Genomic DNA, 27,232 nt, shown 5'->3' on the forward strand with positions numbered 1-27,232 from the left:
GAAGGTTTCGGCCGGAAAAGGATTAAGAATTGTTTCTTGTTCTTTTCTATTTCAGTTTGTTAGAGTGACAATGAGATAAGTCTATGGGATATAAAAACAGGACGGCTTAAGCGGAAATTTTTGGGAGAGTACGAGAAAGCTTTGTTTTGTTGCAGTGACAAAATGATAGCTTGTAAAATGCATGCGACTGTTTCTGTAAAGGAAGTTGAAACAGGTCAGGCTGCAAATTTTCTTATTACTAGTTTTCGTTATGGTGGATAACACACATATATTTTAGTAATATTTAGCGTAAATATATCGAAAGATTGCTGCGGCAGCACTTAAAAGTATCAAGAATTCATCGAGAATAGATTGAAAGGACCAGTTAAAATTTATCGCTTGGATGCAAAATAATAAATTGATCAACAGAAATAGTAGTATATAGGGGAATCGATAGGATAGGTTAATCGATATTGACGTGGGAATCGACACGGATTGGTTGGAATGGACAACGATGAGCATATCGAAATGTAGAAAAGAATCTACATGAATAAGAAAATCAGCATTGTTTATTAAAGTAAAAGACAGCGATTAGATAATCGAAATAAAACGAATAATCCACTAAGATCATTTACTAGTATTGAGGATTTGAAAAAGGGAAGAAAGTGTAAGAATTAAGGAATTTATTGAATTAGGAACTGATAGAATAAGTAAATCGATAGAATAAGGCAATTCATAAGAATCGGAAAATTGCTCAAATTAGGGAATGATAGTATATCGAAATGGTAGGAATAAGGAAATTGATAAGAAAGTGAATTGATATAAATTTGTTAATTGATATAGAATAGGAATGTTGAAAAATATTGTCTTTAATTATGTTATCTAATGCCAGTTTATAATAATATGTTATTTTTGTTGTTGTTTATTTATAATATTTATATCAGAGACAGATTTCTCCATATCTCTGGTTATAATGTGTTTTTTCTTCAGGAAAGATGCACTGCACTGTCAATCTACCTTCATGTTCATTCGAAACAAGCATATGTGTTGCTGGGAAGGTCAAGTCGTTACTTTTGGCATTCACACAAACTACCTGCTTTATATATGATCTTCATGACAACGGGAAGCTTATCAAGCCTCTGTTACATCCAGAAAAAGTGAAATTTGGAATTTGGAATGGAGCTTAACTAGTGGTATGTCAAAAAATTGTCATAAAGAAAAATTTTGCCGAGAATCGGAATGGTCGGGGAGGGGAAACTCATTGCCATCCACTGGATTCCACTAAACCCTTTTGAGATTTGGATAACAAAACAATTCTAAATACTAGTCTAAGCAAAATGTGTCCTTTTGTTGGAAAAAAAACCCTAAAAATTAACGGTCTTCGTGGTCAATTTATACGCATCAAAACTCAAAGCCAGTATTACATAGCCGATGAATTGAACTGAGACGGACATCATTTCATTCATAATTTAATGATTTTATTTACACGTAGATACATTTGTAGATTGACGTGTCATACGTAAGTTACAAATGTAGTCTGAAAGTTTTTTTTCACAATGCGTCATTCGTCGAGTTATAAATAAAATGTTTCTGAATACCTAAAAATACAAAATTTTGGAAAAAAATCCTACTATCTTTGATGAACTTGTTTTTTTAAATTTATTAAAAGTCGAAGATTCAAAACAACAATTTAGTTTTATTTTTGTCTTATTTATTGATGATTACAACCATTTGACATACAGCTACAGACAACTTTGTTGCTGTGACCGACTCATGGCGAATATTTATCACCGTCCTTGACCTTAAATCCATGACCTTCATGAAAAAGTTCCGAGGTATTGAGATTATCTATGACGAGGATGATGAAGAAGAAGAGAGCAAAAGAAGAATAGTGAGGACAATTTCCATACATCCCGATGAAACTCATCTAGCATATGTGTTAACCAGTGAAATCATATTCGCTGATTTCCATGGAAACAAGATCAGAAATATGCCAGGTATAGACTAATTCTCCGCTTACATTATTATTCTAGGTATAGCTTTAAGTGTAAATTATTCCATGTTTCATGCTGAGCCAAATTGAAGAGTAACTTAGCTAAAATAAATGATAAATTATAAGTTTTATTTTTTGCATGAATCGGCAACCATTTCAGGTTTTTTACTATTGACTGTAAATAGTGCGGATGTTAGTTTTTTGCGCATGCGCGGTCTGCAATCAAAATGGCGTCCGAATTTAAAATAATCGTCGAAAAATGTCAGATTTTCAGAACAATCAATAAGACAGTAATGATTTAAAAAAAAAAATTATGGTTTCAGTTATCGAGCTGACATGTAGAAGTTTAGATTTTACACCAGACGGGAAACATTTCTATGTCCATAATGTTGAAGAGCTTCATTTCTTCAACACTGACACTTTAGATGTAAGCTTTCATAAAATAATGTATGCATATGAATCATTTCGTTTGATAATTTGCATTATCAAATTTCATTTGATAATTATTATGATTTTGATTAATTTCAATAGATATTGATTAAATATAAAACCTTCTACACTGCTTTCTACTTAAGAGTGTCCGACTGGTTACGGCAACTTACTTTGAAGCTCTTGTCTCACACAGTTTGTGTTCGAATTCCGCGAGAGTCATTTGTTACAGAGGCTATTTAACTATCTTACAAAAGGTCAGCAGTTCTACTCACGTGCCCGTATGTGTTTGAAATAATGCACACAGTGTTACATCAGAAAAGCTCGATGAAATGTCGTCATATGACGTGTTACATAAAACAGTACCAAGGACGAGTTGAGGTTTTAATGAAAACTTCCCAGTTTTTATTTGATGGTTAAATAAAGATACATAAGAGGATTAATAATAAAATCAGTTTCTGCATTTTGTAAGAAAGCAAAGTTGAATAAATAAATAAATAAATAAATATTAACTCCGTCAAGAATGACGTGATTTTGCTTTTATCAAATCACAGGAAGTCGACGAGCTACATCATGGTAATAGATTGGAAGCATCAAAAACGATAGACATGAAAACGGTGATCACTGTAGCTGGTGACAGTAATTTACGAATCTGGGACCGGACGAAAAGCAAACAGCCTACAAATGAAAGCGCGGACAATAATCTTTCTCAAAAGATAGGGCGTATATAGTGAGATTATACATATTCCTTTACCCTTACAACGTTAAATGAACTTTTTCTCTTTCAATCAGGACAAAATCATTTATCATTTTTAAGTAGATATTGTAAATATGTATTAACTAAATAGCGATCAGTGCAGACCATTTTTACATTCCTGATATGAGTTGTTATTCATCAAGTGGACTTCATAGTTTTTGAATAATTTAAACGAAACGAGGCGCTAGTAATAAATAACCAGAACCTTGAAATAATGTGTCACTTGAAATAACAATGCATAAGCTTAAAATTTGGTCTTCTGGATGGATATACAATGTAATGCGTTTGCCCTCTGCATTGCATTTAAAACACCTCTCCGTTTATGAAAGTATAAAATTTTCTTGCAAGAATTATTTTTGAAAATGAAGATTCAACCCTGCACAACATCATTATGGTGTTAAGTTGTCACCCATATCCCAGTCAACATTTATGCTTAACTTAGCCAGGGAAAAATGGCAAAAAGAACTATTTTTTCTACATATGACGTCAGTACATATCGACTCGGAAGTGATTCCCACATATGACGTAAGTACATTTCAGTCCAATAAACCAACATATGACTTAAGCATTTCAGTCTAACAGACCCACTCGGTAGTAAATTATACATAATGAACGAATTTTTACATATATTTTTAAAACAACATTCATGAATGATATCTTTCTTTTTTCGATCTGTTTTACAGTAGACTTTGGTCATTGGAACCTACAAGATACATGTTCGTAGAAGGTACAGCCACGTCAGAGTCGTCAGATGTACTGTTTGGCGTTTATGATTGTATCACGGACAAGTTTATCAAAATACGAAGAATGGTTAATATTAATCAATATTTTCTGGTTTATTTAATTATAATTGTCGGATAGGGTACTATACTACGATAATAATGTACAGCACGTTGTGTCTGGTTTATACGTCTATTCAAAACTACTTTATCGTTTATACTACAAAACATAGGAAGTGACGTATTTCACGTCACGCATACGTTGGCGTCATTTAGCGGCACATGATTATTAGCGCAATTCCCGACATTCTGTCCTCCATCTGGATTTGCTGGTTAGTTGCTTTGCTATAGGATTGAAGTTCTTTCAGCTTTATTTCCAACGTAAATCCATATTCTTCACTGCTAATTATTTCCTCCTCGATATCCGTAACTTCCGTCAGTTCTATAATCTTTTCGTTTAAGGAATTAATTGTCTCTGCTCCACTGATTATGGCTTCAAGAATTGCGTTAAATTCTATCATTGATGAATTCTCTTGCGCTCGTTCAATTCGTTCAAGCTTTTTTTCGATACATCTTTGCTGTCCCTCTCTGACTGATCGCAATTTATCTATCTTCATGATGTTTTCGTTACGGCACCAATGTCGGATAGGGTACTATACTACGATAATAATGTACAACACGTTGTTATCTGGTTTATACGTCTATTCAAAACTACTATATAGTTTATACTACAAAGCATAGAAAGTGACGTACTCTCACGTCACGCATACGTTGGCGTCATTTAACGGCACATAATTATTAGCGCAATTCCCGACAATAATCAAATAGGACCGGTGTTTTTATGCCCCCGGGCATTTAGTTATTGAACCATCCATCTGTCCGTCCGTCCATCAGCTCTCACGGGACAGTAATAATGTGGCTAGAGGGACAATAGGTAACTGTTTTTTTCTCTTTGATGTCATTCATTCCGTAGTGCTTTTTTGTTGCTATTTTCTTTTGAGTGGCTAAGAATAATAATAAACAGAACAATAGAGTAGCCACATCATTACTGTCTTGTTAGAACGGAAGTCCGTCCGTACGAGATTAACCTAAAAGAGCAAATTGGGTTTTTCTTAATTACTACCTGTACCAATTGCTTTATACTTTGTAAACACACTTACTTATCAACACAATCTATATAATCTTGGCAAGCTTCATAACTATGGTTTTACATTTTAACCAAGTTATTGTCCTTCCTTTTCAGCACTTAGAATATGAATAATTGGTAATTCTTAAACGGCAAATATGATATTTCTAAAGTTCCATTTATACTAATAGCTTCATAACTACCAAACTTACTTATCAATACAAGGTAAATGATATTGCCAAGTAATATAACTGTGCCATCCATTTTTTCCTTGTTATTTCCCGTTTAATCACTTGGAAAGTAGGACCTTGTATGCTGTATCTATTCCGGCAAGTTGAATTTATCTTAAATTTCTCCTTATTACTTCATTTATTTATCAATATCTTTTATATTTGGTAGGTGGATACCTTTTATGGACCTCTAATTTTTTATGGAGTATGGGATTGCTAGGGTTAGGGTCAAGGTCACTGGTGTAAACAAAATTAAACATTTTTGCTCATACAGCCTTAATTCTTAAATTGATGTCAGTGAGATTTATAACAAGCTTAAAAATAACCTTTGGGTTAAGTTAGGGGTCATTTGGGTCAAGGTCAAGGTCAACAATGTCATAAATATATTTTTATACTTTTACCGGTGTATTAACCTTATTTTATTGACAGATGTCTCTTTATATTTTTGTACAAATATGAACATTTTTTTCTTCGGATGGATTTAGGAGTCAGTTGGGTCAAGGTAACCAGTGTAAAAATTGATTTTCACACTTTTGCCCATACAGCCTTTATATACTGACAAATGTATTTTATATTTGGTAGGAATATAACTTACACGATATTCTTCTTTTTTATTGAGGTAGGGGTCAATGGGTCAAGGTCAAGGATGCCAAATAGATTTCTACTAATTTCCAGATACGGCCGTTATTTTTTTATTGTTGATTTTTATATTTGGTAGGATAATTACGTTCATGGTATCCTCCCTTTAGTAAGGGGTTAGATGGGTCAAGGTCACAGTGCTAAAAATAGATTTTTCCACTTTTGCCCATAAAGCCTTTATCAATGGACAGATGTTTTTCATATTTGGTTGAAAGATAACTTGCATGTTTTTCCTTTCGATTGAGGTAGGGGTCAGTGGGTTAAAATCAAGAAAGCCATTAACAGATTTCTACAGCTTTAATTTTTGACTGATTTTTTTCATATTTGAAAGGATAATAACTTGCATCCTTTGATAGAGTTACGGGTCATTTGGGTCAATGTCAGCTGGGCTAAATAAGATTTTACGCTTTTTATACAACCTTAATTGTTTTTTTCACCAATGTCATATACTTACAAGGAACATACCTAAGGTGGTCCTTTAAGTTCTGGTGAAGTTTGGGGTCGCTTGGTTCAAGGTAAAGTCTTGCATTTACACATATATATGTATGTGATAAGTTGTATATTTTTCAACTTCATCACAAGTTATAACTTAAATTTTTCAAAATTACAAAACGCCATGACGCTGTCAAGTTCTATAAATGTGTTTATATATTTCTTTACTATTTTCTGTCCATAACTGAGTGACTTGAAATATTGTTACTGACAAGAATCTGAGCCGGGGGCATTTGTGATTAACAAACACGTTCTTGTTTTTAAACATAATTATATAAGTAACTTACAATTCAAAAATTACCACACAGATGTTTTCACCTTACGCATCGTAGGCCTACACTCATTGTTATACTTCATTAAATGGCTTTCATGACAAATTTACGGTATTTGAGTTAAAATAAGGCAACCTTTGCAGGCATGAATCGACAGTTAAATGTACCATATCTAACCATTTTTTACATATAAAACAAAAGTTAATTATTAAAAGAAAAACAATCGAAAATATTTGTTTAATTTATAGAACGTGATAACCTATAGCAGTAACGTACATCAGATAGATGCAACAAGGGTTTTGGTAAAACTGAATAGAAAATTATTTGTCATAAATTTGAACACGATGGATATAGAGACAAAACTGCAAGGCTTCACATGCAAAGATTCGTCCTATTTCAAGTACACGCCTCGAAATCGTAAGTGGACTCTCTGTTAAATTAATCACATGGTGTCCGTGGCTGAGTGGTTTAAAGCATTTTTTCTCCACACACACCCTCTTCAACTGGATTTTTTCAAGTGAGGAAGTTGTCCAACCAGCTTATTTAACGTCGGTGGTTGTGCCCAAGCGCCTGTTCCTGCTTGAAATAATGCGCGGAGGGGCATCCGAGGTCTTCCTCCACGTTTGTCCTGGTGCGACGTAATTCCCCACTCATCACATAACACAAATGAAGATGACGATAATCAATTTTAGCTCGATTGTTAAAATGTTTCAAATCTTTTATGTGGTCGAGTTGTACTAAATATGCTATAAGCATGATAAGATGTAGGTAGTTGTAAACAAGGGGCATAATTCTGAATGCAATATGATTTAGAAGTTATACCCCTTATCACTTACGGATATTTACGTAAATTATCCAGAAGTGGGATTTCAAAGCTAAGGTTTGTATCACCATGAAACTTAGAATTTGTTTTATTGTCACGACAAAGGGATATTTGTTAGACAATGGGCATTGTTCTTGGAGTTTTACTTCTTTTTAACTAAAATGTCTGTCAAAATTTCATGTTAAGTACGATGATTAAAAAAATTATCGAAGCTATCGAACGCTTGATGAACAGTTGTTAGAAGAGGGACATTCATGAAAGCAATATTTAGAAGGTACGCCCCTCTTTGATTAAGAAAATTTATTACAAAATTTGTTATTCACAGACGAGCGTTAACACCGCATGCGGTGCTCTAGTTTCTTATTTTTGGTTTATGTTTATTTTGTACAATGATGCACGATTTTCTATCTGTTTGAGTTATTAAAGTTATAGGCCTGGAGTTAAAATATAAAAGTTTCTATTAGAAATTAAATAATGTGTATGTAACATTTTTCTTTTTTCAGAGCTAATTTGTCATACAAAGGCAGACAAAAACCTTAAAATCTATGACCTAAGTACGGGTAAGGTTGTGTGCGTCTTAAAAGCGGGACAGACTATGAATTTAGAATCGTTTGTTGTAAGTAATATTATAGAAGTTTATTCGGAAATTTTGTATTATTTTGTTCTATGTTATATATGATTAATATTCAATCAATTTTGTTCAAATTTTAAATATAAGTTCTAAAGTAATTTTCATGGTATTTCAGAAATTGCTTCTGTGTTTTAAAACGTATTTGTTATACGGTTGACGTGTTGTGTATTCAGTTTAGATATGTTATTCGTGTTGTGTATTCAGTTTTGATTTGTTATTAATGGTTAAGGCACTATTTGTTTTAAAGACACATGGAAATGCAAATAATTAAGAAAAACAACGACGACGACAACAACAACGACACCCCCCCCCGAAAACAGATACATGTATATGAAATTGGTAACAGTGAAAACGTATTTTCGATTCTAAATATAAATATGCAATGTGTATTTAACACCAAAAATAATATGCTCAAAGAATAAGGAACCGATACTTTTTTTTATAAAAAGGGACACTGCGTCTAATTTGTTTGTGATAAGGATTTAGTAAATTTTTATGAAACATATTCATTGAAAAGTTTAATCGGAGTTCTCCAAACATTCGTAAAATACAATGTATATAAAAACAAATTTCTATATTACTAAGTTTGTTAAAGGCTCATGAGGCCCGTTTCCCACCAAAAAATGTGAGTTTTTTCATACTTCTATGAGTTATCATTTTCCATATAGCCGAGTCATTATTTGCTTCTACAGCATTTTGGCAATTAGTATAGTTAAACTTGTATGTACGTCAAAATAACTTTTTGCATACATTGACAAGTTATTTCACGTTCAGTGCTATATCTAACATCCTTCAATCCATTATTACAACATAATAAAGAATATGTTGACTTTTTCTTAAGTAAAAGATTTGTATTCATTTCTGAGACATAATTGGCCTTTAATGGCATACAATTTCTTTTCAGTTTTTTTATGTACAATACATACACAATGTGTGACTGTATATGAATATGCCACGTGCACTTAATCACTAACAGTTAAACTGCACGTGTGTTTTGTTTCAATAGAAAAATATATACTGATTGTATGCACTTGAATTTCTTTAGGGACCTGCATGGAAAAGTTGTTAAGCTTTCTGACTTTCAATCACCCCCGCCCATTATTGTGAGTTTGAACCTTGCCAGGGATGTCGGATTATTTCATATGAGGAAGCTATCCAGTTAGTTTGCTTACGAACATTATTCATTTATATTAAGGTGCGGATGCGTACTCGGATTAATGCACGGACGGACATCTAAGGTCTTCATCAATCAGTCATGTGAAAAGTCAGCATTTAACCATTGCGACGATGTGACGATGTTGATTTAAATCCAAATAAAGTTGCGTTAATAATTTTTGTAGGTGAATAGCACAGGAAAAGTCGCGTGCGCATCTTCTGATAAAGGGCCGCTAATTCTGTATGATCTTGTTGACCAAGAAGTGATGTATACCATTCCTTCAAGTAAGTTTTACTATATTTTACACGCTATAAGTATAAATAAATCAATCAGAACATGAAATTATTTCAAATTGAAAACAAAAATCATAACCTTTGTATATGTAGTATATTTACCACTTTGACATAACTCGTAAGGTTTTACTTGATTTCTTACATCGCTGGTATAAATTACTTCCCTGTACATTGGCGTAACATTTTCTTTACGCATGATTGGCTGAAGATATTATAATTATTGTATTTTACTCTCTTGTATTGGCCATTTGAATATTTACAGTATTTAGAATATAAAAATATGTTTTAAGAATCAGATTTACCTGCAATTTATGAAAATATGTATTATTTATGTTTGTAGAGCCCGATTACCACGAGCGTGTCGGTTTGTATAAGTGGATAAATGCTGAAGGTACACGACTTATATTCAGCACACGGGACAACCTACCTTATATGACAGAAGGGGTCAGAGTTGATCATCTTGTTGTTTGGGACATACAAAACAGTCTGTATAAAATTTCTCATTTTTTATTCATACAATCGTATAATCAGTCGGCACAAAGAAATCACGTTTTCCTGAATCGCTACCAAAGAAATAAAACCTTTTTGAAGAAAAAACATTATGTGTTATGCAATATGATCACTTTTGACGTTCTTTATTAAGATATGTGACGTAATCGTTATACTTTTGACGTAACAACAAAAAATGGGACGCGCTGAAAATAAGAACGAAAACAAATCAGGCGAATTTCAACTTAATTAATGTCATAGAATCGAAATAACATATCCCAATCGGATACGCTCTCGTAATATAATTCCTCGCTTTCGAACTCCAAAGTTTGAAACAGTGATTTTACTGAGTGATAAAATCACAGTTTTGGAAATAACACATGGGTTTGTGGGTAACTGTAAAAATATCATTTCGAGGAAAATACTGTTTTCCAGTAACAGTATTTTTACGAGAGATTATATGTTTACTGTTACTCACAAACCCATGTGTTATTAATTTTATTACCCTGAACAAATACTTTGATGATCTGAAATTGTCAACTAAATCTAACAAAAATAAACCAAGAGAAACAATTACTTAATTATCCTTACCTTTTACGTTTTAAGTGTACTGTAGGCCTACTTTTGAAGTTATTTTTTCTTTGAAAGAATTTCGGGCATATTATGTTATAACCCCTCGCGTCCGTCCGTCCGGGCTCTTTGAGCTTCATTCCGTCCATAATTTTAGTTAAAAAAAGAAGGAAACCCCATAAACCTACTGGTTTATGTGGTGATTTCACTGTTTTATGGGGAAATATGCCACATAAAGTGCAAAGAAAAAGCACACAAACCCCAATTGTTGAAACGTCCGTCCGTTCGTCCGTTAGCAATTTTGTTTCCGGAGCATAACTTAAGTTCCATTTGGCAAACATTATTAAAACTTCAGAGGATGATTGTCCATATTGGGTACAAAACCCCTATTGATTTTGGGGTTACAAGGTCGAAGGTCAAGGTTACTATTACCTTAAAACTGAAAACAGTTTCCGGAGCATAACTTTAGTTCCATTTAACCCACAATATTCAAACTTCATAGGATGATTGTCCATATTGTGTTGAAGACCTCTATTGATTTTGGGGTCACAAGGTCAAAAATCAATGTCAACTATTTCATTAAAACTGACAACGGTTTCTGCTCAGTAACTTAAGTATTTATCCAACTACAGCTGTAAAATTTCATCGGATGAACAAGTCCAATACATGACCCCTATTGATTTAAGGGTCATAAGGTCACAAAGGTCAGGGTCACAATGATCTTTACATTGAAAATTGTGGTTTCTGAAGCATAACTTCAGTTCCATTTGGCCCACAGTGTTCAAACTTCAAAGGATGATTGTTTATATTAGGTAGAAGACCCCTATTGATTTTGGGGTCACAAGGTCAATGGTCAAGGTCACTGTTCCTTAAAAATGAAAACGGAGGAGTGCTTTTTAAAGGAGGTAATACTTTATTTAATGCCCATGTCTTACAAATGCTTCATCCTTATTAAAAAAACACTTTCGGGCATATAATGCTCCGTCTAGCGGTGCTCTTGTTCTTTAAGCAAGTAATGATATTTACCAGTCATAAACATACAATGAGCTGTGTTTTATTTATAAAACAAAACACAAACCCATTTATAAGGTTATGATCCGTGAAATCTCATCCTTCTGTATCCAGAATATTCTTTGCATGGTTTTTGACAAAATGCATTTACAAAATAATGAGGATATCCTATGTCTGGTCACCATATCCTTAATGTTTCACTGATTAAAATTGTTAAATAATCCTTTGTTGCATGCTTTAATCGTCTGCATGTTCCAGTTTGACAAATAATTTTTCACATTGCAATTGCTAGATGAAAACGGATGTTTACTTTTTGACTATTCAACAAAAGGATATTTATAAGCGAAAAGCACTCCAGTTTGCAAACAACTAAATTCATGTGTGTCATAGTTACTCTGGTTATGCCCTATAGTGCTGAACTTTGAAAATAACAATGAATCGAGAAAAAAAAATGGCGGCCATTTTATTTTATTATATTTTATTTAGAAAAAAGACCACGTTACCAGATTTTATACTGTTAAAAAGTACGGTTACCTATGTGACAGTACAAAATTCTAAGTCACGTGGTACACTTGCATTAACAGTAAGAATAACTATGGCCTATGGGAAATTAACATAACGAAAAAAAGTGAGGGGTAATAATGCAGAATAACAGGACGCCATCGATCTAACTTTAGTGAAAAGAAATAGAGGTAATGTTACAGTCATTTCGGTGTTGACGATTGTGTTGCCGTCCGCAAACTTGTACCTTGATCATAACTTTTTTAAATTATTGGTATATTGTCTTCTTGGCCGCATCAAACCTTTTGACAAGAACTTTTAGTAGACCAGACTTTTAGTAGAAATTGACCTTTATTCTTAAATGACATTTACCTTTAAGATTTTTTCATTTTTTATTGTTGTTGCTATGACTGACTAAAACTTGTTATCATGAATGGATTGTCTTAATATCATAAAAAATGTTTTTTTAGGTTAAAACCTAGTTGAATATTAAACTCAAATTGACCTTGACTCTCCAATGACCTTGACATTGAAGGTTAAATTATATAAATGAATTAAATACTTTTTGAGAAACAACATCATTTAGGTCAGGACCTTCATTGATATCAAACTCAAATTGACATTGACTCTTGAATGACCTTGAGCCTGAATGTCAAATTGTTTTATTTTCCTGATGTTTGCTATAATTGGTTGTAACTTTATAATTAATCAATGGATTATTTTCTATTTGGACAAGACAACCATTAGGACATGACATTCTTAAAGGTTGAACGGACATTGACCTTTAAATGACATTGACTTTCAAGGTCAAAGTATTGAAGTTTGGTAAATTTCTCATAATTTTATTATTTATGTAAGGATTTAACTCATATGTTACGGCAAAACAACACTTTTGACCAAACAGACATGTGAAATAATTTAGATATGACTTTGACCTTTAAATTACATTGACTGTAAAATAATTAAATTTTGATTATATTTTGTAACTTTTAAGCTCACCAGAGCCGAAGGCTCAGGGTGAGCTATTAGTATCAAAGGGGGATACGTCGGCGTCCGTCGTCCGTCGTCCGCCGTCATTCGTCAACAATCGTCTTCTTCTCTAAAACTGCTGGGCAGATTTACCTTAGATTTGGTTTGTAGCATCTTTATGACAATCACACTTAAATTTGCTCATGTCATTTCAATTGGCCCCTTTTAGGGGTCAACAGAGCTAAAAATAGAAAAACCTTTAATCATTTTCTACTACAGAACTAAAAGATGGATGATCACCAAACTTTGTCTGTAGCATTTTTGGGTAGTCTTTTATCACGTTTGCTCATATTAATTTGATTGGCCCCTTTAAGGAGTCTCTAGGGCTAAAAATAAGAAAACCTTTAGACATCTTCTCCTAAATAATGAAATGATGGGTTAAATGAGTGATCCATGGCTATCTTTGTGGCTCTATTGTTTATTATGAAGAAAAAATAAATCTAAAACAATCAGTGTTGTGAAAGTATATTACTAGAGGGGCAAGTTAAAGTTGAGCTGAACTTGCCAAAAGAGCTGGACTTGCCTTTCAGCAAGTTCTTTTGAAAAATAATTTCCAACACTGAAAAGCAGTTGTTTCTGTGAACGACTCAGGGTCATTATGGCACTTTTGTTCATTTATTTATGGAAAGGATTCATACTTGGACAAAACAACAAGTGTGACTATTCAGAACTATTAAAATTAAGAAAGGAAAAACTACTTTTTTCCCCTTTTTATTTTATTGTAAAGATTTGTTTTAACCGTTTGTTTATTTGCTTTTAGAAAAGGTAAAAAAACGAGCGTTGCCCCTGCCCGGCGGTGACTCTTGTTTTCAGTTTGTAAAGGTTGCAAGACAATTATAAAGAATTTACAAGATATGCGATTATAATAATGCCATGCCTGTATTATACTGTTTCTATTGGTCTATGTATAAGAGGATATTTATAGAAACTGTGAACAATAAATGGGAATTTATAAGTTTGAAATTCTAAGGCATAAATGCTCAAAAATTGTGTGAGAACTTATGTTCCAACATATTGATGATATAAATGTTGGCATACAAAAAGCAATAAATTGATAGGTTTATGCCAAGTTCATGTAATGATTGCAAAATATTTATCCCTTTTTCCTTCTTTATTTCTCACTTTTTTCTTCTTTGCTGCCACTTCTTTCTTTTTTAAACCACTTGTTCTGCTTTTTTGCCACTTTTATTTCTTTTCAGCCACTTGTTCCTTCTTCGTTGCCATTTTTATTCTTTGTTGCCACTCTTTTTTTCTTTGTTGCCACTTTTTCTTTTCTAGCCAATTGGTCCTTCTCTGTTTCCTTTTTTTCTTTTCAGCCACTTGTCCCTTCTTTGTTGTCATTTATCTTCTTTGTTGACACTATTTTCTTCTTTGTTGCCACTTTTTCATTTTCAGTTATTTGTTTCTGATTTGTTGACTTGTTCCTGCTTTATTGCCACTTTTTTCCTTTTCAACCATTTTCATTCTTCTTTGTTGCCACTTTTTTTCTTTAAAGCCACTTTTCTGCTTTGTTGCCACTCTTTTTCTTCTTCGTTGCCACTTTTTTCTTTACAGCCACGTTTTTTTCTTTTCACTTTCTTCAGGCACTATTTTCTTCTTTGTTGTTACCTTTTTTCCAATCTGTCGCTTTTTTCTTCTTGCCTAACATTTTACCACTATCGACCAAACATTTTGTCTTTTCTTGATATCTAGAAAAAGAGTTGTTTAGAATGTACGACAGTGTATATCAACAAAAATATGAGGCACTGAAAAACATGGACGATACATCGGTGGCAGAGCTTCGTCAACTTGACGATCGCCGGATGATCACATTGAACCGTGATAAAATTCTTCGAGTATATGATTTGGACACTGGTAAATGTAGATTAATAATTGTCACAATATTAATGCTGATAATGATTATGTTTTTGATGATTATGATTATATATTTTAATGATAGTGATGGTAATAATATGACTGAATTGAAGATGATGATAATGTTGTTGATGATGATAAAGTAAATAATAGGAATGACAAAGTAGATAATAGGAATGACAATGATTGTAATAATAATAATGATGATGATTATAATAAAAATAGAAATGATGATAATGACGATGATGAAAACAATTGCGATAATGATAATTAAGAAAATGCTGATGGTGATAATTATGATGATAATAATAATTATTAATATAATTTTTGTGATGACGGTTATAACAATAATGATAATATTTATGACGATAATGATCACGATAATTATTATGCTGATGATGTAGTAATATTGATATTAAAGATTGTGTTTTTTTTCCTTCTCAATTGTGTTAAGCATCATTAATTGCCGATATTAACCGGTAGAACATGACGTAATGTTTTGTTTTATTTATTTTTTCAGGAAAATTGCTGCATAGATTGGAGGGAGGACATTCTACGTCACTCAAGCTGCACGAAAAATCTCCATACATTCTCACATGTGAGGAAGACTGCATTCGACTGTGGGATAAGACAACCTATAAACAAGTTGCGACATTCTCGCTTGATAAGACAGTAAGCATTGTTAAGTAATTGATTTGCAATATTCTCATTTGATAAAACGGCAAGTTAGTTCAGTAACTTGTAAGTTGCTTCTGAAATCGCAATATGCCTTTCAATGTTGATAATAAAATTCAAAATATTAGTACAGTAGAATCCCTACTTAAGACCACCAAGGAAATAAGATCATCCCGCTGTGAAGGCCATTTCCTTAAAAAAACGGAATTTTTTGTTCTTAATATCAGTGGTTACATGATCCAGAATTAAGACCACATCGCTTATCCACTTTTAAGACCACCAGATTGAGACCACAAATTTAAAGTCAATAAATACCTATATTTTATGTTGTTTTTATCCGCTTAAATTCTCTTAGGCATGATACTTGATTTCACAAGGTGTCAAAAACACCTTATATCATTAGGATATTGTATGAAATAGGTTGAGAAAGGTTGAGTGTTTGAATGTTGCTTTAAGCACATAGATTTTGCAAAAATTAATTTCTTATTTGGTGGGTGAATTATGTACATCATGTTATAATAATCAGTATTGAAATCAGACCAAATAGAATTTGATATCAAATTTCTTTCTTCCCATCAGATGTTAAATTATAACAAACTTTTACATTTGTAGGTTAAAATACATATTGTTTGTTCAAACAAAATGACTAAAATAGACCATGGTCAAAAAGTGTGTAAGCAGTGATAAGAATAAGACCACCCCGCAATTTAGACCACTTTGGTCCAGTCCCGATGGTGGTCTTAATTGAGGGTTTTTACTAAGATTTAATACTTGGTTGCTGCTCGCCATTATGCGATATTTGCCCGAAGATGTGCATAATGGCCTGAGAGCCGCAGGTCCGAAGGACATTATTAACTGAACTCGAGTAGTATCGTCTTTAATACCTATGTCCGAAATACAGCGTTCAGACATTGTCGCTAATCGCCCTTTATAAGAAACGGACAGATGCCAATGTAAACACATATCTGTCACACATTTAACACTCCGATTAACTTAGAAAACAAAACAACACAAAATAAATATAAGAAAATGTTGTTTTATTGTTGTTTTTATCGATAAATACAGAAGCCTACTCTTAACATTTTTGTGATCTCTAGTGCCAGTTTCTTATGAAGTTTTGTGCCTTCAAGAACGGTGTCTGAGACTGTCTAGATCTAAATGCGAATGATCTGGCATTTTCCTACCGTCAATCTAAAATCATTTTTGGAATTTCTGAGGGTGATGTATTGTCTTGAGTTTATAAATCTTCAATGTTAAGATTTAATGATTGTGATTGATTATGTCATTTAAACTTTAAAACAAAATGTGTTCAAGTGACTACAGTTCATTCAACGTCAGCACCCATCTTGAAAGTCATTACGTCATTCTGCACGTGTGCTCATTCACACGACCATTATGGAAAAATTATGCCGAGAAGCAAGGCGGCCAAAATTGCTAATGACATAGATCTTGCCATAATTTCCCTGAAATACCCTATATTTTGTTACTATATATAGTTACATATGTTTTAATGTAGTTCTTTTGAAATTCAATGATCCATTCGAGATTCTGCGGCCAAGTTGTTAGTGTCGCTGACTTTAAACCAATTGACCCATATCGCTGTGGGTTTGAATTTCGTTCAGTAATTTTAGATTCTTTCATGTGGGGTAGCGTAAGTTCTACTCAGGCACCCGTTTGTACTTGAAAACATGCACTTAGGGGCAAGCGAGGTATTTGATCTACCACTAAAGCTTGAATTAAGAAGTCACCATATGGGCTTTGCAAAGTGTTGATGTGGTTTAAAATCACACCCCCTTCACCACCACCACCACCACCAACAACAACAACAAAATGAACATCATTAGTTTAATAATATCAAGTCATGATTATTTCGTAATGAATGGCCATTACTTTTATCACAGATAGAAAATTTGCTTTGGAGTGGATGCGGGCGATTTTTCTACACGACGTCGAGTAACCCTGCCAAGGTATTAAGATGGAAAATACATTATGGACATAAAGAGGTGTCAGATATCAGTTTTGATGAAGATTCACAATCTATATTCTCGTCGAAAGGTAAGGAGAATACCGTTGTATTCACCAGTATTCCAAGAATTATATCAATGTACTTTTTACGGTTGTTTTTTACAATTTTGATACAACTACAGAATCCTAGGGGGTCTATCTTTATTTTTCATCAAAATTTCAAGTCTACAACTACAGTCTGCAAATTTGATATAGAAAATAATGAAATGTTTTAACTAGAACAGATAATGTTCTGAAATTTCGCGGGTTATTTTACAGAAACAAATATCATATAATTTAAACAAATTTATGGAAGAAATTGCGTTCCTCATGTTGTTTTTTAACTTATCTGCCCCTGAAAGCGAGATTTTCTCTTTTATATCATTTTCAAGGGCTGGTAACTCAAAATCAAGTATGCCGATATCTTATTTAATTTCAAATAATTATTTTTTTATTATGCAAAGTTTAAAATAATAGTATCCAAACGACACTTACTATGATTCAATAAATTGCTATAGTTTTCTTCAGAAAAGAGCATAACGTATAAGCAACTTTATAAAAATAAATTTTGATTTGCGACATGGAATAAAGTTACAAATAACATTTGCAGTACTGTAGAAAACGTTTTTAAGAATGAATATTTTTTCTCAATGTCTAAACAGAGCTACCTCTGCCAATACCCGATGTCTTGCATATTTATGCGGACACATTAACTGACACTTGAGGTTATGGAGCTTCAAACGTCTTGAAATCCAAATAGATTGTATAAAATTAATCTAAATGTATTTGTTAATCCCAGCACATAATCTTATATCAATAAAACCTAAAATTCGCTCCATTGACAAATATTGTTTCAACATGTATAGATATGCCATCATTTGCCACGAGTACATACTTTTACATAATGTTCATGAATGAATAAGGTATTGGATGTATAATTAACACCTTTTCGAAAGACATTTAAAACTTTATATTAAAAAACTACAATATTCTGGACATATACACGAGTATACTACATGTTTTCATGCATATATGTTTTATCAATTGATCATCATAATTATACGAAAATATCGGAAAAATTGCTTTAGATCTTCAGTATCAAACTGTTTTTGAAACATACCTTTTTATATATATATATATATATATATATATATATATATATATATATATATATATATATATATATATATATATATATATATATATATATATATATATATATATATATATATATATATATATATATATATATATATATATATATATATATATATATACCTTTAAATATATATGTATATATAAGTCTAAAACAAGCGTTGCAAGTCATACAAAGTGTATAGAACAATCTATAGAATGGTATTGTCAAACATTTTTGAAGGATTACAGTTGAAATAGTAAGTAATGTTGTTGTTCTTCAGCTGAATTTGAGCCATTAGAGATAGAAATACCGGAGGATGTCAAATTCCCTACTGAAGAGGGAGACCCCGATGACGATGTTGAAGTACCGAGCGATGACGAAGACGATGACGATGGTGACGATTAAATACAACAGTTCATATTTTCACATTTCCACATCAACACAGACTTGGGCACTTGATGATTAATTATTGCAAAGACAAAATTATATTTTGATATTTATACAAATTTTCAGGTGACCATAAATATCGTGAGAGTGATTGAATGCATGGAAGAAATTCATAGTTTTATATGGCTTACAGGAATATGGTCATATCGTCATATTTGTGACATCATGTGTCATCATTCAACAAGAAAAACACATGAACCTTATCTGTGATAAAATTTTATATACTCATTGACTCCACAAAACTAATGATTTAAAAATGATAAAAAAAACCTTTTTGGAAGAAAAAAAGTTAAAACTGATATATTTTCATGAAATATTCATTGATAAACCTTTATTAAAACATTAAAAATTCTATTATCGCAAAAAAATCTTTTTAGTATACCAATCATTTACTAGACATATTATACAATTACTAACATACAGAATTTACTACTTTACTTTTTCTTATACATTATTGATTTATGACGTGTACTCAAATCATGTAACATATATGTAGCATATGCAATACTTTATTACAGGGTACACGTTTGTTTCATTTTACTTTATTAACTTTTTATCATTTTTCATTTTCAAATGTCAAAATATTTACTAAAATCTGTGATACTTTACATAAAACACTGCATATTTATTCATTTTATAAATTTACATTCGAGCTATATTTTTTGAACATGGGAAGACTGTCTTTCCAGTTAGAACTAATAACTAATACATTTATGTATTTAGAAATAAAATGTGGCTGTTAACTGTAGAATAAAATTATAATGTTAAATTGATTTCATTTTGTTTCTATATTATTTTTTATAATATTTTCATTAAATATATATTGTTTATTATATTGTCCCTGCCTTAAATAATACACAAAGGTATGTTCATGGAAAATCGCCATAATGATCGATATCTTTAGTGTATATGTGATTTGAACCCTAAAATCGTCAACTTAGTGCAGTAAAGGGCTAACTTCTTTTGAATTTAATAGGAGTAAACCCGTTACTGCACTAAGGTGACACATTTAAATATAAATAGTGCGCCTTGGTCAAGAAATTTGACATTATTTCTGATTAATTTCATATCACACCAATGCATACATATAACGTTCGTTAAAAAAATCTTATAAGTATTTTTCAATGCTTTGAACATTTCACATTAGTCTTGTTTTACAGTTTTGCCTTGTCTTTCTTCTCGCCACCACCAGGCAACTTGTTTCCGGTACCCATGAAAAATACCGGTTTATAGTCAGGGTCTTTCAGAGCCTCCCTGTCTAATGTGAAAGGTGAAATATCATATTGAGTCTTTCCGTCTAACGCCATTTCACTGAGGATCTTGCCCAGTTGACCAGCAAACCTGTGTCAGATATACATACAATCATGACAGCAAACCTACATAAGGATGTTGTTGGTAAGTATGAGATACATGGTCCGATATAAAATGGCTATATTCAGTAGACACTTAAGTATTCTTTGACAAAATATTATTGAATAAATTATTCATGATACAAATTTTCATAACAGATCACTTGAATCTTTATCAAGACATTTTTTTTCCAAGAAATATTTAATAAGAATACAGGAAAGATAAATATTTATTGTTTTTATCAAATATTGGAAAAAATATGACCATTATAGACCAATCCACTTTATTAGTAACAACTTGATTCATAAACTTTGTTTAATATTTTACGACATACTTACCACGATCACCATCGCTTATCGTAATGGTTCTGAAATCTGGGTCGTCAGCTACGCTTTTACGTATACATTACGTATGATGTCGTCAAATGTTTTAAAAATCTATTTTTCATGACATGCTGCCCTTTTAAATGTATCAGGCAAAGCTAAGTTGATATTGTATTACAACTTTGTTATTTTGTACAATTATTAAGTACAATACTGCAACACTTCGGCTGATCCTAACTACTTACTTGTAAGCATGTCCGGCACCGTTGCATACGATGACGTCATCAAAACCAGTTCTATGACATGTGTCGATGATGAAGTTCCGGTCAGGAGGCATCGTATACAAACATGTTTTACTGTACAGAATAGGTCCCACAGACTGAAAAAATATATCGATATTATTTCATTATTTGAATCTACCCACCTGTGCCAGCACTGTTTGCTATTCAGTCAGTACTAATACTGATTTAAGTATTAAAACTAAATTTTGTTAATTATAATGAACGGTTATGATAGACAATTCCATGTAAGATATTTAGCGTGATTAGGATTAACAAGTCAACGCATAATGATAGAGATATAGATAAAGTAGCGTATTGGCGAATGTCGATTGGTTTCAAATAATTTTGTCATTCACTTTAGTTGGCTTGAATCTCGCCAGCTACTTCAGAATCTTTCACATTAGTTAGCTTTCAGACGGTCCATGGAGCAACTAACTTATCGGCTCGTGCCCGAAGCTATGCACGCAGGATCACCTGAAGTCTTCTTTTACTGTCGAATTCTTTAATCGTTCTATAATCCAGCTTAAAATGCGCGCTAGTATGAAATCGTGACCATATTTAACAAGTGTTTTTAATCATAAAATGTACATGACATACATTGTATACTTATTCCAAAACATCCATTTAAAGGACTCCACTGAGGTTATTTGATATGACGGGGCTGGAAAATCTTTTCCGATATTGATGTAGTTTTGGACCAATTATTTGTGTTCAAGCAATCTTTCAGAACATTCTCTCACCGCGTTTTTCCAGAAGAGTCTTTTTGGGTTTTTTTCGTTGTTTTTTTTTTAAATGAGCGGTTTTTACTGAAACTGAGCTAGGAATCGCACACAAAAAAATCGATATTCATTTTTAGTCCAAGTAAATTTCACCATCAACCTTTACATTTTTAAAACCATTTTAAGTGTTCCACTTGATATACATAAGGAAATAAATTTATATATTTTTAGGGTTTTTGTCCTCAGGGGAGTTCCTTTAATACTTAGTTTTTTTAACTTTTGACGTTTAATATGATATATAACAAAATAACTAAAAATTATATACAACTTACCGTGGGTAAAACTTCCTTCAGAAAGTCAATGCAGTTATTTTCCCGGACTGGGTCAGGTGTAAACAAGGGGCAGGACGTGAAGTGGTTGCACACTTGGTTCAAGCGAGCGAATTGGTTGCAAACTTGACAAAATGGCAAACACGGCGTGATTTTTTGAAACGAGTGAACGAATTTTTGCCAGGCAAGTGGGTTTCTTTGTTATTTTGAAGTAGTAAAACTTTGCAAAAGGAGTGTAGGAGACATATTTTCAATGGCAATTATTGACATTTATGTTCTGTTACTTGTTTTTGTTATAAATGTTATTTATACTGTCTTCTTTTACAACAAATGCACTTTATGTTTCAAAGTACATGGTTCTCAGTTCAATACTATAATCATCAGTTAAATCCTGCAAACAAAATGATAGCATATAGAAAAATATTTATTGATACTTCAATTCTAAAATATGTCATCATATGTAAAATGCAAATGAAAACTACATACAAAAAAAAACGTATGTGAGAGTACTGTTGTATGTAAGTGAATTATTTTCATCATAAACATAAGGGCATGTGCACACGATGTTACTCAGCAAAATTTCCAAAGTTTATCAAAACCACAAGAAATGTTAATTTGTTTGTTTCGTATTTTTATTTATTTCATTTATTCCCGTCTCATCTATATACAATATAATATAAAATACATGTATATAGCCATTCTATAAGAATTATAAGAGACTAAACATCTAAAACACTATAGCATACATAGTTAAACCAATATTAAGATTAAACATTACCAGTGTTAGACAGCTTAAAATATTAAAATCATGTTTGTATAAATGATAGCCAAATGGTAACTTAGTACTTTTGAGAGTGACACTAAATAACATGCTGGTTAACATTAAAAAGTCAAACACTGGAAATATTTCATCTGTACATTTTAAATTGTATGTCATATAATAAAATTGTTGCAATTACTAAAAATTATTACTTACAGTTTTAAATTTCTACTATATAAAGTATTATTTCTAATTTTTAATATATCACGGCAGGATTTTGCAAGGATTCTTACCATGTCTGGGTGAGAGAACGTGAATACAAATTTATCATTATCAGTCATATCATAAAAACTATTTTAAAATAACATTGGACGTTAGAATAAATCCTTAGATTTAAATGATTAGAAAACTCGGTAAAACTATGCAATATTCACAGTATTCAAACACATATTCACCTTTGAATGCGAACACAAGTAAGTTAAATTAAAAAACTGATACAATTTCTGTGATAGGGTCACTTACCGTGATAGTCCTATTTTCATTTCTAGCTAGGTTTAATACGGGACAGTTTTCAACAACAGACGCCCCGTTACCTCTCGCAAGCTGAATATTTAGGCGTTAGTCATGGCTGCGTCAACAAGACCGCCATCTTTCTGGTACACTGCCACATATAAATTGTCTGTTGTAAACTGCGGGTATCTTGCTCGCAACTGACTACCACTTAACCACTCGTACCTAAAATCAGACAAACTCCTCAAAGTCTGAGAGTCTTCCAAATAACACCGAATAGAAACACGCCCATTAAAAACAACGACAACATAAGCCTTATCATTATTAACAACAACAACAATCTAGTCAATATGACATATTAAAAAAACTGTTGAATAGAATCCACTGGAGTTTTTTGATATGATGTGATTGGAAATGAATTTTCAAGATTCATGTTAAATTTGATGCAAGTCTAGTCAAAATTTCAGATAATTCGTTCACTTCGTTTTATTAGAATAAAGATTCTAAATGTGAATCTCCCTGTTATTACATTGAAAACCGTTGCAACGCTTTCAAAAAACAAAACGGGCTATGAATAGCACAAAAAATACGATTTTCAATTTTCTGAGTAAATTTCTTATTCATTCTTATCTCTCTGTTTCAAGAACTCCAGCTGATCTTTGTAAAGAATCAAATTTTATGCGTGTTGACATTTGAACCTCAGTGAAATTTCTTTTATTGAAATTAAGAAACTTAAAGCATAAACTTAAGACGACAACACGCATTAACTGTTCTTTTTAGATCTGCAATACAAAAACTAACGGGATGTTGTGCGTTGCCATGGCATCTGCATACTTTTTGGCCAAATGATCAGTTTCACCTTTCTTTGCCAGCAACAGTCCTCCAGTCTTGTACACAAGCTGTATTCCCGATTCTTCCTCTGCCACGGCGAAACTACATTACAATTTTATACATTACAATTTTATACATTACAATTTCATACATTACAATTTTATACATTACAATTTTATACATTACAATTTTATACATTACAATATTATGCATTACAATTTTTTATATATTAAAATTTTACACTCGTTAATTCATATGCCATTATATAAAAGGCAAGAAAACTTTAACCATTGATATTTACGTAGAGATAAATTCAAGAAATAATAAAGATGCATCAAACAATAAACATGATTAATTAACGCTTGTTTTTATTTTCAAGGTGATACATCGCATTTCCAGTAATAGCCATGGAAGTATGAAAGTAGATCTTAGACGATGTCATTCTTATAAAATAATTACTGTTTTAGTTCTGATGACAGGTTTGACAGAAATGGAGGATAGTTCGAAAATATGTATACATTTCAAAAGACCTAAGTAATTTTCCAAATTACCGAGCACTCAATTTAAGTATCGAGCTAGTATTCGAGTTTTGAAATTATTACTCTACTTGAGTACTAAAAACAGAACTCCTCGCCATGCCTAATTAACACCGTATTGAAAATGTATAACGTTTTACTATTAATGTTCAAAAAATGTATCGAGTTTTCCTGGACGTATAAAGCACGGTTATTATGCTTTTTAAAAAAAGAAATGTTGTGAAATACAACATAATTACGCTTTGTATGTTTCTGGAGTCAGTTTCGTGTAAATATCATCATGATAAGCCATGCGTCTAAAATGTAAAAGAAAAATGTCGCACAAACCCATTATGCTTAAATGTCGTAAAAGTTTGAACTACACGTATTTCTAAATATTTTTTAAGAAATATTATCACAAGTATTAGAATGCAACGTCACAGTCGTCTTGGTTCATTCTCTGTTAAGGCCATCGTCGGAACCCGCAATACACATACCGTATATGCTATACATGTATATAATATATACTAATTTAAGGTAAAAAGTCTTGGTTACCTAGGATTTGTTAAGCCATAACAAACATATGACGTTGTAAAAATGTTCCTTGATAATTTATATATGTTATGTTGTATGTAAAAAACTGCTTAGTAATTATTGGTAAATGTGTTTGTTGGATATGCTTATTTTTGCTGGTATAATTTGCAAAACGTATGTATTGTTTAAGAGTAAAAAACAAAATAAGTATATAAACTTCCCGGAAAACCCTCGTACTTACTAGGAACGTGTAATTTACGCCAAAAGAATTGGTGGCTAAGTCCTTTTTAAAACAAAATTATTGGACATTAAAACAGGAATGTCAGAGTGCATATCGAAATAAGAATCTAGCTTAGCATACAGAAACTAATTACATGATTCTTGAGTGATCCTGGGAGCCTCCATTGTCATGACCACGCTCAAATTGTTCTATTCCTAGAACACCTACAAACAAAATAAACAAGTTTCATATTACATATTTAAGGGTTGTAACAGGGACTGGAAGGGGGGGGGTGTTGGGTAGCGGTAGGGGATAGTATAATATTAAAGCGTCTTTTCCTTGTGCTTAAACCTTGCAATAATATTCGATAATGCATCCAACTCAGATACTATGATAATTTTATAAAAACATTAGATTAAAAGTAGTAGGTAAATCTGTAAGTACTTGTATATATACTTAACGTGTAAACAAAATGAAATGCTGTTTTAAAGCGAACTTTACATGCAAAGGTCAACATCTAGTATGTGACCCGGTTTTAAAGTTCACAAAGAAACAGTGTAAAATATTACCAGATCCGGCGCGTTTGGACAGCCAATATAAAGCAGCACTTCCAATACCCCCGAATCCTACAACGATATAATCATAAACCTTTCTATCCATCTTATTATCATAATATATTAATCATATATGTACACTTATGTGAAAGATAATTGATGTAAGATATGGTGTGATTACGAATAACATAGGTTGTTAAAGTTCAAGGACAAGGGCACTGAACTGTGCGGGGTTTTGTTTAATCAGCGATAATACTGTCCCAAAAAGAGTAATAATGCTAAAATTGTTGATTATTCTTCAGTAAATATTTCAGTTCACTTTTTACAACATTACAAACTTAATACATTTTACACAGTCACACTGTTAATATAAAGTGTACATATGGAAGAAGGTTTAACTATTTAAAATGTAAGATAGTGAAAAACCCATATAATGAACCTGAATGGGGTATTAAATCGCGTTACCACTTATAAGAATTGTTTTCGTTCCGCGTCCCTGCCATTTTAACTTATTAAAATCGACATTTTGTTTGGAGGGTGTGCGGGGCGAAAATACGCTTATTAGCGGGGGCGCATGGCAAAGTTGTAATTATTAAACTTTAACAGCGACCCTGCTTATCAACGTGCTCTCGCTCCGCGCCCCGAAGTTTATTTCTTAAAATATCGCTCCGCGCTCCCCGTGGAACGAAGTTTTATTTTTTTAACTACGCTCCGCTTATAAGCGTGTTTTCGCTCCGCGCCTCCGCCATTTAGGTTTGTTAATTCTCGACTTGAATGCTCGGCGAGGTCGCGGGGCGAAAACACGAATGGCATAAATCAGCCACAATAAAAGTGACATTTTGAACGAGTACTAACTTGATCTGTAAAAATTATCAAAATTATTTCTGTATTACAGAAAATTCAGTTATTCGACCTTCACAGTCAGTTATATTTTAACGATCAATGTCTTATTTGAGTGAAACACAATACTGTATTTAAATACCACGTTTTATTTTAGACATGGTTAAATTTTCAGATATTTCCCCTCCCTAATATAGTAGACAAATTAA

General features: G+C 32.3%; 2 protein-coding genes and 1 pseudogene across 2 annotated transcripts in view; 2 read left to right on the plus strand and 1 right to left on the minus strand.

Moving 5' to 3' along the window:
• Nucleotides 1-79, plus strand: part of LOC132760468 (NACHT and WD repeat domain-containing protein 2-like) — a 31,754-nt gene extending 31,675 nt beyond the window's left edge. Inside the window, exon 20 of the mRNA XM_060752441.1 lies at nt 56-79. Within this exon, the coding sequence (XP_060608424.1) occupies nt 56-79 (24 nt within the window). The remainder of the gene's footprint in view (nt 1-55) is intronic.
• LOC132760466 (uncharacterized) lies at nt 61-20,030 on the plus strand. The gene is made up of 13 exons (XM_060752439.1): nt 61-214; nt 970-1,172; nt 1,722-1,976; nt 2,956-3,131; nt 3,842-3,968; nt 6,885-7,053; nt 7,963-8,075; nt 9,431-9,530; nt 9,880-10,023; nt 14,832-14,993; nt 15,514-15,665; nt 17,570-17,723; nt 19,091-20,030. The coding sequence occupies exons 3-13, from the start codon at nt 1,950-1,952 to the stop codon at nt 19,213-19,215; spliced, it is 1,449 nt and encodes a 482-aa protein (XP_060608422.1). The 5' UTR covers nt 61-214; nt 970-1,172; nt 1,722-1,949; the 3' UTR covers nt 19,216-20,030.
• Nucleotides 20,031-20,171: 141 nt separating this feature from the next.
• Nucleotides 20,172-26,330, minus strand: LOC132760464 (monomeric sarcosine oxidase-like; annotated as a pseudogene).
• Between the last annotated feature and the right edge of the window lie 902 nt (nt 26,331-27,232).

Source organism: Ruditapes philippinarum, unplaced genomic scaffold (genome assembly GCF_026571515.1).
Source record: "Ruditapes philippinarum isolate M1 unplaced genomic scaffold, ASM2657151v2 ctg3492_1_1_1_1, whole genome shotgun sequence".
Taxonomy (NCBI): Eukaryota; Metazoa; Mollusca; class Bivalvia; order Venerida; family Veneridae; genus Ruditapes; species Ruditapes philippinarum.